Here is a 15026-nt window from a genome sequence, read left to right on the forward strand (position 1 = left end):
TTCATCTTGGAAGTTTGGACTGGCGACCGCAGTTCCCCTAGCTGAGTCTGGCATTGCTTACACTTATTTGTGTCAGGCTGTTCATCTTTATCTTTTCTATCCGACCTCCCTTGGTCAACTCTCGTTCTTTTCCGACACCGACGGTATGAAGTTCGGGAGGCCTAGGGAGTCTTTCATTTTCACGCTCTTTGTGACCCTTCCCTTTCTTTTGCCGATACCTTCATTCTTCAAAGTGACGAACATCTTCCATTTCATTCCGATTAGTGTTAAGGGAAGATGCCCATTTGTACTTCCTCTTGAACGATAATCACAACCACCACCACTATTATTAGGGAAATAGGAAAAGGAAAGAACAGGGAAGTTGAAATGTGGTGCTGGAGGAGAACGCAGAGGATAAGTTGAACGGAAATGAAGTGCAATATCGAAGTCCCTAGACGGATAGAAGAAAAAACACAGTCTGGTTATCAGAATTGACAAAAAAAGAAAAATGATAGAGGCAAAGCAAGCTCCATGCAGACCATGGAGGCGCTGGGAGTAATGGAAGGTAAAGGCTTATTTTATCCTTAACCTCGGCACTTGATGGGGTAGAGTGGTTAGCTCTATGCCCGGCCGCTTTTGACCCCAGGAATTAAACTGGTACTCATTTTTGGTGTAGGCTGAGTGAACCTCTCGGTCATTTGCAACTCCGGAAGTGGAAATCTCATTTCTTAGATTTTTCGACTTCCTGACAGGGAATCGAATCCGCGCCCTTCGAAGTGAACCGAGCCACCGTTGTTATTACAGTATTATTATTATTATTATTATTATTATTATTATTATTATTTTATGTTATTGGATTTACGACCTACCAACTCGATTTTTGTGGTTTTCGGAGACGCCGAGGGCCGGATTGTTGTCCCGCAGGAGTTCTTTTACGTGCCAGTAAATCTACCGACACAAAGCTGGCGTTTTTCAGCATTTTCAAATACCACCGTACTGAGCCGGGATCAACAATTCGGGATCAGAAGGCCAGTGCTTCTACTGTCTGCACCGGCGGTATTAAGTTTGCGGTGCTAAGGGTTTTTTCATTGTCGTGCTCATCGTGGCCCCTCCCTTGTTTTTCACTAATAACCTGTTTAATAGATGATGGTTATCAAGTTGTACTTCCTCTTATAACAATAATCACCTCTATCACCATCACTTTAACACTGAACCTACCATGCTGTAGGGTCAACGTTATTGGAAGTAGGATACTATGTTGTTCGATTAAAAATAAATAAATAAATAAATAAATAAATAAATAAATAAATAAATAAATAAATAAATAAATAAATAAATAAATAAATAAATAAATAAATAAATAAATAAATGTTCTTCCTCCTAGCGTATATTCCGCACAGGTGCAGGGTCCGCTTAATGATTGAATGAACACATAAATTAACAGGTAGAAAGAAACCTTCCCAGACTTCATCTGTCATTTAAGGGCATATAATACAGTCGGCTTGTCCGACTCCTTGGCTCAATTGTCAGCGTCGAGGCCTTCTGTTCATACGGATTGGATTCCCGGCTGGGTCGGGGATTTTAATCGCGTCTAATTAATTCTTCTGGCTCGGGGACGGGGTATGTATGTTTGTCCAAACACATTCCTCTTCATATTCTCACGACACACCACACTACCAACCACCACAGACACACGCAATAGTGATTACATCCCTCCACATAGGGTTGGCGTCAGGAAGGATATCTGGCCGTAAAACAGGGCCAAATTCACATTTGCGTCACAGTTCGCGCCCGCGACCCCAAGGTATTGGAAGAAGAAGAAGAAGAAGAAGAAGAAGAAGAAGGAAAATAATATAGTCGGCCTGCATAGTTCGGATGGTAAGAGCGCTGGTTTTCGGAGTTCAAGTTGGCGGGCTTAATCCCAACTCAGTCCAGTAGTATTCAAAGGTGCTTAAATACGCCAGCCTCGATTTACTGCCACATAAATAACTCCTGCGGGACGAAATTCCGTCTCTTCTCGGTGTCTCCAAAAACCGTAAAAATAGTTAGTGGAACGTAAAATCAATAGCTCAAGTGGTTATCTTCTATACATATTATACAGTATGTACAATCGCAAATTAACCCTATTTTGATGCATATTATTCCCTGTGGCACGAACAGCTCAAGTCTAAGAGTTGTCACGTGGTTAAGAGTGACATCCTCAGATATATTGTTTGACATTCCTGATCGAATTCGCCGCCTCCTTCCATAACATGAGGCAATTGGTTTCTCGAGGCTGAGTAATCCTCGTTTCATCCTTCAGTCTAGGATTTAAATCCTTGGTCGAGCTGGAAATAGAACCCAAGACGTACAGATAGAAAGTACACACGCTATCTCTCCTATAGGACAGCATTGTAAATGGCCGGAGTTTAATTTTGGACATAATGGAAACAGAATTTCAAAAATAGGAAAAGAGCTTAATCGGAGTTTTGTTCGGGATATCTTTGAAAACACAGGCTAAGTCAAACTGCCTGAAAATCGTCCCTTGCTTGTCACGTTTCACGTTCTTAAAGTCTTTATAATATTATCTATACAGTATATAGAACACTTTCGTAATTTATAAGCACATTTTTTTGCTTTACGTCGCACCGACACAGATAGGTCTTAAGGCGACAATGGGACAGGAAAGACCTAGGAATGGGAAGGAAGCGCCCGTGGCCTTAATTAAGGTACAGCCAACATTTGCCTGGTGTGAAATGGGAAACTACGGAAATAAGCAAGTTCTAGTGAACCTTTCCATCGTCCAAGTATTGCAACATTGCACGTCTCAACAGCATATTATCTGGTATGTATGTATGTATGTATGTATGTATGTATGTATGTATGTTCAGTCCGTCAGCGATGCCGCTGGTGGGATCCTCAACAGCTCTGCCATCAGTTGTCATAGATGGCCTAGGCATCACTGAAGAGGCGTTCTAGGGAAATGAGGAGTGAGGTAGTTTCCCGTTGCTTTTCTCACCGAGCCAGAGTTGCTATTACATATCAGTCTGCCAAGTCCACTAATAATAATAATTTCGTGTGGCTATTTCTAGCCGAGTGCAGCCCTTGTAAGGCAGACCCTCCGATGAGGGTGGGCGGCATCTGCTATGTGTAGGTAACTGCGTGTTATTGTGGTGGAAGATAGTGTTATGTGTGGTGTGTGAGTTGCAGGGATGTTGGGGACATCACAAACACCCAGTCCCCGGGCCATTGGAATTAACCAATGAAGGTTAAAATCCCTGACCCGGCCGGGAATCGAACCCGGGACCCTCTGAACCGAAGGCCAGTACGCTGACCATTCAGCCAACGAGTCAGACGCCAAGCCCACTGAAATGCATACACCAACCGACCCTATGAGCAACATTTTCACACCATTCATAACAGGGACTGGCTGCATATGGATTGGCATTACTAGCATCGCTCATACCTCAGTCACTTTCATATTGTCAAAGCCAAGGATAAGACAGAGACAGTATGAAAGTAACAAAATTGCTCTAGCCTAAACCAGAAGACATAGTGCACTGTAAATACTAGGTCCCGCCAGCAAAGGTGGATTATCTGGTATACGGAAGGATATTTAATTTATTAATCTGGCTAAAATTACATTTCGACACAAGCTTCAGAATATTACAGTAAGTGTATGCATTAATAGCCTACAGCGGTTATGAATGAAGGTGAAATGCAACAATAAAAGAGAGAGGTTTCTGATTTGCAGCTGTAGAACGCGTTAAAGTGAGGATGCATGTAGTTCATAAAATGTACTTCGCAGTGTGAATCATTGAGATAGATAATCAAGATATTAGCTATGAAAGTGAGCGAGCGGACAGCCAGATGAGTGCTTTTTGAATATTTTTCTTGTCATGGCCGACTGCTCTTGCTCTCATTATCCATAGCGGCTCGAACGTTGTCCGATGGAGAGGAGTGGGGCGTTGAGTAGTTGCTGTTCTGTCCGCCAGAGTGCAGCACAATCGCACACGGAGAGCACCGCGGAGAGCGCTGGTCCGTCCCTCCTCAGTCGGAGTCTACGGCTCGTGGTGTTTAGTTGTAGGTGGATTCTGTGTCGATTGTGAAAGGTCAGGTACTTCCTGGGGGCTATCGGACTAGTATTTGCGATAGTGTTTTCAGATGAGAAACTGTGTTGTGTGATGCCGCGCCCTCGGATGGAACTTAGGACTGGGCTGGTTCACACAAGTGACATGTGTACTGGTGGATATGCCAGCGATGTTGAGTATGCGTGTGGTGTCCAGGCCTGGTAGTGCTGGTGTTGTAGCAAGACTGTACTGTTGTCTAGTTTTATTCGTGGTGCTCGCCTCTCGGTGCACGATGGTGGTTGCAAATATTATGGGAGATGACTGTAACTGGACTGGAAGGTAAGCAGCAATTGTTCAAATTCAGCTTAGGTTTGGTCATAATTTTTAATTATGATATCTGCTGGTGTGTTAAGAGATGTCCAGTTTAGGCACCTGTCTGTGACCTTCTTGAGTTATGTAAATAGTACTGTTTTGTGGACAGACTGCCTGCCTGAATTTTGTCTTGATAGAGGTATCTTAATGTTCCTGTCAGTTCTTAGTGATACTGTTCAGTTGCACTTGCACTGCTGAGATTCGATCCAATACTCTTGAGCACCGTGTCAAACCAGCTTCGCTTCACCGAGGATAATTCTTTCAAACCCGAAGCTAGTTTTATAAACCCCTCTCACTCTTCTATACTTTCTTTGAAGTAATTCGTTTTATTTTATGACCGAGTCGAAACTGGAAAGAGATGGCTGCAGATATTGGGAAAACAAAATCGTTGTATGTCTCTTCTGTCCGGTTCTTATCGAATAACTTTTAAATAAATGTTCTGTTATCTGTAGCGCGCGAAGTGATTTATACGTTAATTTGTAAGTGTCTTTGCAGTCTTTATTTTCATCGTGGTAAACTTCTGTGACTGAAGATTTATAGCCTCGTTAGTCATTGTTTTATCTTTGAGCACGTTATTTTGTTGGTACCTGTTGATCTCAAGTTCCATCGCAGGGTAACTTGAGAACTTGCTCTAGGAAGTGCTGGGGCTCCCCGCGCCGCGCTCGAGATGAGATGCTGGTAACAGATGGTTCTCGGGTGGGCCGCTCAACTTCCGTATAGTGCTGTATTTTTAACGGGTTGAGCATGTGAACATGCTGGCGGTAATCTCATATAAGATAAATCGTGTACGAAAATGAACGAGTTAATCATAGCACTGATATACAGTGGGTGATGTTGATAAAACATTAAGTAGGTTTTGATCTGGAATATTATATGAAATTCCTAAGTGCTAAAGAATGTGCTGTTATTAAAAATTAATTATACTATTATAATAACACTTCGGTCACCAAAACAAATTCCACATGGATCCCAAGGATAAGCAGACAATGACATTCGATCAAGCCTATTGTACTTTTCCGTCATTGTTTTGATGGATTGTTATTTTTTTTAATGAAGCCTGGACGATTGTTGATTAAAAAAAAATATAACAGGATTAGTAACTACTTACTACTTTTATTAACTCAGTGGAGCATAGAAAAATCAGTTTTAAATTTTCGACTCGCTGATTGTGATGAATATGTTATTTACAACTTGAGGTTTATAGGTTTATTATTTTAAGTATTTTTAATTTGACATGAATTAATGTCCCTTATCGCTGAATAATTACGCAATTATGAATCGGATAATTGTTTATTTTAATATAGTGTCGCTTCTTTCCGCCGCTTTCGGATGACAAAATAGAGCTTCGAACCAGCTTATTTCAGCCTACAGATAAACATCTTACGTTAGTTTCTTTCCCTTTTCCTAGCCGTTAACCTTTCTTCCAGTTTTTAACATTGCATTAAGGGGTTTTGGCGACGCTGAGGAAAGCCTGGTGCTGGGAAGTTGGTCGCCGACTTTGGTTAAATTACAACTTGCCTATCGTTTGGTGTGTAAATAGATACCACAGAAAACCGTTCAGACTGCTGACGTTGAAATTCGAACTCAGCAACTCCCAAATGCAACCGTGTGTAACACGTAGCTAACTTATTTGATTATGTTAGATTGCTGTTTCTTTTCTTTTTTTTTGCTAGTTGTTTTACGTCGCACCGACACAGATAGGTCTTACGGCGACGATGGGACAGGAAATGGCTAGGAGTGGGAAGAAAGCGGCCGTGGCCTTAATTAAGGTACAGCCCCAGCATTTGCCTGGTGTGAAAATGGGAAACCACGGAAAACCATTTTCAGGGCTGCCGACAGTGGGGTTCGAACCTACTATCTCCCGAATACTGGATACTGGCCGCACTTACGCGACTGCAGCTATCGAGCTGCGGCCAGTATCCAGTAATCGGGAGATAGTAGGTTCGAACCCCACTGTCGGCAGCCCTGAAAATGGTTTTCCGTGGTTTCCCATTTTCACACCAGGCAAATGCCGGGGCTGTACCTTAGTTAAGGCCACGCCGCTTCCTTCCAATTCCTAGGACTTTTCACTCCCATCATTGCCAAAAGACCTAATTAAAATAGGAAAAGTCCTCTGAGTTTTAATTACTGTGTTGATGGGGTGAAAGTTCCTTTTGGGTTGTAAGTACCTAGGTGTTAATATAAGAAATATAACAAAAGAGTAGCGTTACAAACATGCTGCAAAGTTTGGGCTGGGAAGGTTTGGGAGAAAGGAGACGAGCTGCTCGATTAAGTGGTGTGCTCCGAGCTGTCAGTGGAGAGATGGCGTGGGAGGACATCAGTAGACGAATAAGTTTGAGTGGTGTCTTTAAAAGTAGGAAAAATCACAATATGAAGATAAAATTGGAATTCAAGAGGACAAATTGGGGCAAATATTCCATTATAGGAAGGGGATTTAGGGATTGGAATAACTTACCAAGGGAAATGTTCAATAATTTTCCATTTCTTTGCGATCATTTAAGAAAAGGCTAGGAAAACAACAGATAGGGAATCTGCCACCTGGGCGACTGCCCTAAATGCAGATCAGTAGTGACTGATTGATTGAACTTAAGAGTGTGTGTGTCGGTGCGACGTAAAGCAAATAGCAAAAAAGTCAAAGTCACGAATTTATTATTATTATTGTTGTTACTCTATTCCATTTTCACCGAAAAGTTGAAGCAATATCTTTTGCTATGCACTTTTCAACATTTGAAAACCTTTTTGGAAGAGCGATAAGAATCTGCGAAAAATTGAACATGTTTTCAAGTGTAACGGGTTATGCCGTAAGAAACCTATGGAGGGAATCAATTTATGTTCCCTTTTATTTATAGATATCCATTCAGTTTACTTTAGGCCTAATATGGAACTTTCAAAAAGTTCTCTGTCTGTTAACACGCGTAAACGGCACTCTTGATGTTGATTGTATTTTTACATTCATATAATTTCTGTCAGCTAGTGTATTCGAATTAAAAGTTCACTCAAGGACGTATAGAGGAATAAATAATACGTTAGATGTGATGAGCGGGGAGATCGGACCATGGTGGGTGCTGGTGGTCGTCCGGTGGTGGTCCGTAGCCCCCTGAAGTTCTGTCAACACTGACGGGCGAGAGAGCGGGCAACTCTTGGCCTCGTAGTACCAAGGTTGTCCGCTTTTCCAGTAAAGGCGCCAGTGGTCGGCACCAGCCCTGCACAGGCCTCTGCACTAGCAAATTGCATCTCATTAACTTCCTTGCATTATTCACTGCATAAGTTCGTAATGTTCGTGTTGTTTTTTTTAAAAAAAATGGCATTTTGAATTGCATATGTTGACTTACGAAGAATCAAATAGCATGGGAGTGCCTGTTATGTACGTTCTTCTTTTGTTACCGCTTTTTCTCATACCTGTTGGGTCGCAGGTGCGAACTGCGTCGCACATGTGGATTGGGCCGTGTTTTACGGCCGGATGCTCTTCCTGACGCCAGCCCTATATGGAGGAGTGTCTGTTATGTACTGTATTATCCAACAATGGCATGTTAGATTATGTAGATTATTGTAGACTATTATTTAGTTGTAAGTATAATAAACGTAATTCTGTAGTTTAAGTCTGTCTAGTATTCTAATTAAGTTGTATACATGATACACATGTGTTTCTAATTATTGGATTAGCATCTGCCAGAAACACAGTAAATAGTGATAGATTTGAAAAGCACATGATGTTGTAGGCTTAGATTAAATGTCCCATTAATTACTTTAATGGCCTGTTAATGTACTGACACTAAGCTGGCGTACTTGAGCCCCTTCGAATACAATGGGAGATGCCGCGATCGAACCCACCACCTTAGCACTCTACTCTCTGAGCCTCTGAGCCACTCAGCCCGTCAAACGCACCTGAAACTACTGTACTGTCACAGTAATTTCCTTGATGAAAAGACGATGTAAGCGATCGTCGCTATTATTTGTGGGAGTGATCAAAACAGCTTGTGCCAATTATTAATTATGGTCTATCGAGCAAGTTGGCTGTCCGCTACCGGTACTACCCGATGTCTCCCTCAGATCGTCAGGATTCGAATCCATGACGCTCGGGTTTGAACGACAGCGTCTGGACTTTCCCCTTAAGCACATGTAGAAATCTCTTTGTTTTGTATATAGGCTGTATTTTTGTGCTTTTGAGATCAGTCGAAATAGTCTGGGATTCAGAAACTATAATATTCTAAGTTACCATTCTTTTATCCGTGATATAGACAACAGATCAGGAAGATCGCTGTAGCGTTATGGTATAGATTCTGTGGTGAAATGTTCCCAGAAGCACACAACTTGAGACAGTGTGGCGACCATGGCATTATCAAACTATATGATCTTGTTTCTACGTATATGTGTATACCTTTCGTATCCAACCTCACTTGGTGAACTCGTGACCGCAACGGTATTCAGCTTGCGCAACCTAGGGCATCTTTGTGCCTTTCATAGCCCTTTCTTTATCTAACGCTTTCGCTTTAATTTTTCGAGAGCTCAGGTGTTTCTGCACGTTTAATATTACGATTGGTAGCTCCCTCGTGTCGGTAGTTCTACCGGAACCTGCGGGACACACTTTCGGCAACTCAGCGTCTCCGAAAATCCTCATTCGTAATTAATCGTAAAATTATTATTATTATTACTTTTATTATTATTATTATTATTATTATTATTATTATTATTATTATTATTATTATTATTATTGCTATTGCAATAGGTTTTATGTATTATCCATTTCTCGACCCTTTGGCCAAATTCTGTGAAGTACTTGTAATAAGTACACGAGGGTGCACATGTTCGAGATGCGACAGTTTTTATCACACGGACTCAGTGCAGCTGAGTTCAGCGGTGTTACTGAGCTTGATCTTGATCACAAATAAACACTCACAGATGCGAAATGTTCACACTTCTGCTGCGGAGATCAAAGCCGCTTCACACTACCTTGTGAGAGATCCAGTAAACAAGCCGCTCGTTATTAAGCCACATAAAGACATTCTGTACCCTTGCGGGAGGTCTCGTGAGGAGACTGGTAATGGGCACCGCATGTAGAGATGGTCAGATAGTTTGAACTGACTGCTTTCCCAAGGTCCTATTGCTCTTGAGCTGTATTTCCGGTCCGTGAGAACCTGAATTTAGTTCTCTTTCCAGGGTATCGACAAACTTTTTCTTAGGAAACCCTGTTAAGTGTAACTTGAACATTTTCAGATTTCAACAAAACTTCCATAGAGGTCAGCCAACATTATATAGGGCTACCGGCACTGATGAATCGCTGTTAAGTTGTGCAAAATGGCAAATAATTTGTCCATTGACAGCATGTGTCAGGATTTTCTTTTGGTGTATGATATTTTCTAATGTTCTAGAGATGGTGATGAATTATTTTCAGAATGGTGGGTAGTAGAATCGAAATTTGGGGAATCCTGAATATTACAGCGTGTTTCTAAAGCACAGCAGTTATTCTCTTTCCTATTTATTTATCTGTAATGCTTTCATTCTCCATCCTGAGGGGTTGGAGCGGACCACCTAAAGGGGAACACCGTCTCTCTGCCCAGGACGGTGACAGTGTAGACGGTGAAAATGAACTATATTACTAAGCCCTAAACATATTCACGGTAACAAGTTAATGGGAGTAGATTGTTTTCCAAAATACCATATTTCCATGATACTCCTCGTGATATTCCGTATTGGGTCAGATCTTGCGGAGCTTGCCTTCCCTGCTCCTACTCTCTCTTGTGTGTTTCCTAGCTACTTGGATACCTTCCAATGCAAAACGACCAACTACATTAATTTTATTTTTTCTATCACATCAGGGTCGACTTCAGGTAAATGTGTTATAAGAAATCTAATATTATATAATAGTGTATAGCGTCCGGAGAGGTCTGTTACTGGTCTTTCGAGTTGACGCCTAGATGCGACCTGTGAAGATGGCGCTACCTATAATAAATTCTAATGTTGAAGACGGCATACACACCCAGCCTCCGAGCCATTGGAATTAACCAATTCCTTCTAAATCACCTACAAACATAGAAATTATGATTGCATGCCTATTGACGTATTTCATCCATCCACTTGTAGACAAACGATTCTTCCTTCTCCATGATTGGACAAGGCAGCCGCACGACACAGTTCGTATTCTCATTGGTCTTTATTCAAAATAACTTAGAATATTTCGAGTCGGAGTCTCATGTTGACATTGATTTACCAAGCTGTTCATTTCCCGGGAGTGTCAACTATGGCATTTCTTTTTTTCCTCATGAAGAAATTTTGTTTGCTCCCTTGATTGATTGCAGTTGTTCGGTCGAGTGGCTGCAGGTGGGTGCGAGGTTAGACTGCATCTCTCTCTTTTCCCGCTACAGCCTCTATGTATTTACCCAGCCATACACAAAACGAACGACAGGTGAGTTCGATTATTCCCCAGGGTTCAATGGTGCCTGCATTTCTAGAGAGGATTCTATGTCCTGTACCTACGAGTACTTCTGTATCCCAGGATTTTCCCTTTCGGCTTCTAGTCTTGACCGTTCAGTAAAAGCTACTGCAGGGATCAATTGGATTCCATCGGTCGTATGCAGCAGTATTTGTCATTTTTACATGTCTCTCCTGCTGGTAATATCACTACCGTCGTACTCAAATTCTCTCAGTGTACACAAAAAAGTGAGTACCAGGTTACTTCCTGAGGGTAAAGGCGGCCAGGCATAGAGGTAACCGCTCTATCCTACTTAGGGCCGGAGTTACCTTCCATTCCTCCAGGGTCTTCATGGTCTATCCGGAGATTACTTTGCTTTATTCTACCCGAAGATAATAATTATATTCCTTTACGTTTACTGTTTTCGAAGATGTTTAGGTGCTAGAATGCTACTGGACTGAACCGGAATCGAACCCGCCAACATCTACTGTTTGAGTCGGCCCGGCCACCGGCAGATAGTGGTAGACTTTATAGGAGGCTTGACATGGATATTTTGTTTTTAAGAGACCTTGTTTTTATCTAGATGCTTTCTCAAAAATGTACTTTTTGTACAGTATTCTAAATGTTTATTAGTGACTTCGAAACTAGTCTCTCACCAAGGCGGGTGTGTTCCTGATCCTGGTCAATACAACTGAGATCTTCACAATTAAATGTTACGTCTCGGTGATTTTGGTTAGCTTGTGGTTTGAGATTAATAACCACATAGCCTAATACACCAAGCTTTGTTCTGCATCTCTCGGTTAATGTGCTCATATTCGTATGGAGGTTGGCCTTCTTTACCTTGCAGGTGGGTGTCTCTCTGCTTATCTTTGGTGTTTATTCTGTGGCGTCTAAACTAATCCACTTGACGCTTACTTCAACACGGTAACTTCCATATCTTCCTCTGATACCAGGAAACCGCAGTAAAACTTGAATATTATAACTTGCATATTACGTAATCGGCTGCAGTTGCTGTTGCAAGTTGTGCACGCCCTTCATCTGAGAAATAAAACGCGCGCGATATCACCTCACTCACTCTTCGTATTATCTCTGCTGGAAACAGATTATGCCTAGTTCTATAGATTACGATTCATTTGAAGATGTGCATAGTTCAATTATATCAAACTTAATTTCTCATTCCCAGAAATGTTAAATTGAGGCAACCTTATTTGCTTTAAGACAGTTTCTATTTCGTACTTAATTTAAAACTAGTTCTGCCACTTTGATACGCCGTTGTTTTCCATGTCGGTACATCACTGTGTCAGCATACTTGGACCATTGACGGTTTTTGACATGTAGGCCTATGATTTATTGCCGTGCTGAAAACGGAAAGACCGGGCGAGTTGGCCGTGTGGTTAGGAGCGCGCAGCTGTGAGCTTGCATCCGGGAGATGGTGGGTTCGAACCCCACTGTCGGCAGCCCTGAAGATGGTTTTCCGTGGTTCCCCATTTTCACACCAGACAAATGCTGGGGCTGTACCTTAATTAAGGCCACGACCGCTTCCTTCCCAGTCTTAGAATTTTCCTATCCCATGGTCGCCATAAGACCTATCTGTGTCGGTGCGACGTAAAGCAACTAGCATTTAAAAAAAAAAACTGAAAGAGTGCGGAATCAATGAAGTTTCCATATTGTACTAAAGATATTGAAAATGCGTGTGCTTTGCATTTCTGATTCGCATAAGTGGGTAAATACCAATTTTTGTTTAGGAAATCAGGCCCGAATCTGAGGTCTTCGGGAAGACAAATGCAAGTCGGTTTACTTTGTAACCATATTTGGCATCGTTGGTTATTTCAAAGTTAAAATAATCACATAGGCTTTAAAGTCGGTCATTCGTGATAAAATCCTAATTGTCTTAGGGTGATCAAATTAAACAGCATAAATTTAAAAGTGGAGATGGTCTTAAATTTCTCTATGGGAAAATCAAATGATCATGAATGTCTTTATTTGTCTCGGTCATGACCAGCCATCAACGGTTGCTAATTTTCAGATGACCGCCAGAAATAAGACATAGTCTAGGTAACATTGTCCGGCCATCCATCCATACTTCACATCACAGCCTGCACGGCTGCTAGGTTACACATCCGCCACATATTTTGTTACATCACACTATTACGTTACACACATTTTCGGGATGACCCCCAGCTCTATTATGTCAAAATATTGATAACACAGAAACGTGATCTGAAAAGAAAAGTCATATTATACCCTGCGATAATATGTAAAGGAAAATGAGGATTACATGTTTGAATTGTCTTCGTACTAAATTGTATTTATGCTGTTGTTTGTTGATGGCACGTAGACTGTTAAAGGTTTTGGACTGCTTGCAGCAGGTATTGGAGTGTCTCATGGTCAGCGTGACAACATCCTTAGCTGCGTAGGGTGACTTTGATGATCTTTATTCCCTGTCTCTTACATCAGACAGCTCGCTTGGTTATAATCCTTGGACGAGCAAGGAATCGCAGGTACGTTACCCTTCCATCACGGGGCTGGTCATTGTTATAAAATAACTCGTTCAATTATTACCTAAAACTATTTACAATGCTAACGGAATGGCGTCAACACTGTTCAGAATACACATATTATTTAAAACATGATTTTTAATGGCTGAATTAATATTTAGCTTGCAAAGAAATGATTTTCAACATCTTCTTCCTGGCCTTTACCCAATTGCCTGGGTTTGCTGGAACAAGCCAGGATCTTTTTTTGGTTTCAGCCGAGATTCGATCCTCAGCCTTCCGGGTGGGAAGTCATCAGCTAAACCACTCAGATAATCACTTCCTCCCCCCACCTTTCCCCCGCCAGATGATATTCACTACAATAATGATATCTAACCTCGGACTGATGCCCTTCACAATTTGAGTAATTGATGACAAAAACGGCAGAATAAAAATGCAAGAAATCTTTCAGAAATAACTTTTCTTTTGTTTCCCCGCTATTCGTGGGTATAAGTAACAACATGTAACCCATATTTTAACGTTAACCATCTGTACTGGCGCTAAATAATATCCTGATAACATTTACATGTGCGTTCAGACAGAACGCATCAGGTTAGTAAGTTGCGGGTAGCGTCACTGAAGGTGGACGCAGTCTGTATTCAGTTCCCACGGACCACTTCCCCTTTTCGCTCGCCTAACCGTAACCCAAATTGTGCCCGCCTGGCTCCTCATATGCCATCCATCACAGGTGTGACGGCGAGCTTTGCACACATGGTTAGGTTTGGGTGGGAAATGATGCGCATTTACCTTCATTTTATTTGAGGGTGAACGTCTCATACGTGAAGACCGTAAACAGTCGTCACGCGCTGTAATTTTTCTTTCCTCATTTTCCCCTCCGCTGAGTATACCCAGAGCAGATATTGGTTCACCACTGTGGGAGTCCTTGTGTTTACAATTCGTATCAAATGTTTTAGGAGCTTTATATTTGTCACATTTTTACGTTCATATTTTTAAACATCTTAAGCGGCAATCGAATAAAGTTTACGTTTGTTAATATAATAATGTTCTTGATTTTTACGTCCCACTAACTAGATACGGTTACTGGAGACACCAAGAGTTCTTTTACATACCAATAAATCTACAGGCCCAATGATGGCATATTTGATCATCTTTATAACATTAACGGTGGGGTCAAATGGGTAGTATGGTCCTTTGGGTGTTCTTGCTGATAGAGGTGTACTAATAAAACACAGGATGTGGCATTCAGTCCTACCAAGTCCAATGCATGCATGTCAGCGCCATGGCCCCTGGGCAACGTTGATGCGGCTAAATCATGAAAGGACGGAAAAGCGGGTTCCCGACGCCTTAAAATGGGGATCCATCAGCTAAAGAAGACAACCCTAACAGAAAACATTTGTTCCCCAGGATTGCTGGAGGTTGGCGTAGGGCTGACAACCCAACCTTTTAAACAAACTCGTTTCGAAATCCAAAGAAGAATTAGCCGGCCGGAGTTTTTCTTTTACGACGACTAGCAAACGTTTACTGGACTTGAGAATTACATTATGAATGCTTTAACATTGTGTGGGAGGAATGTGTGGACATCAGGACATCAGAATAGTGGGAATAAGAACTAGAGGAGTATGGCACTGAACAGGAAAGACTGACAGAAACTTCTGAGGAAGGACAAAACCTACAAGGTCTGGCGAGCCAGTGACAACATTACCGGATTGAGCTGGAATCGAA

At 41.7% G+C, this 15026-nt stretch overlaps 1 protein-coding gene across 1 annotated transcript in view; it reads left to right on the top strand.

Moving 5' to 3' along the window:
* Positions 1-4028: 4028 nt before the first annotated feature.
* The window catches only part of LOC136885440 (meteorin-like protein), a 142470-nt gene continuing 131472 nt past the window's right edge, over positions 4029-15026 (top strand). Inside the window, exon 1 of the mRNA XM_067157998.2 lies at positions 4029-4367. Coding sequence (XP_067014099.2) covers positions 4210-4367 — 158 coding nt within the window. The 5' untranslated portion in view covers positions 4029-4209. The remainder of the gene's footprint in view (positions 4368-15026) is intronic.

This window comes from Anabrus simplex, chromosome 1, assembly GCF_040414725.1.
Source record: "Anabrus simplex isolate iqAnaSimp1 chromosome 1, ASM4041472v1, whole genome shotgun sequence".
NCBI lineage: Eukaryota > Metazoa > Arthropoda > Insecta > Orthoptera > Tettigoniidae > Anabrus > Anabrus simplex.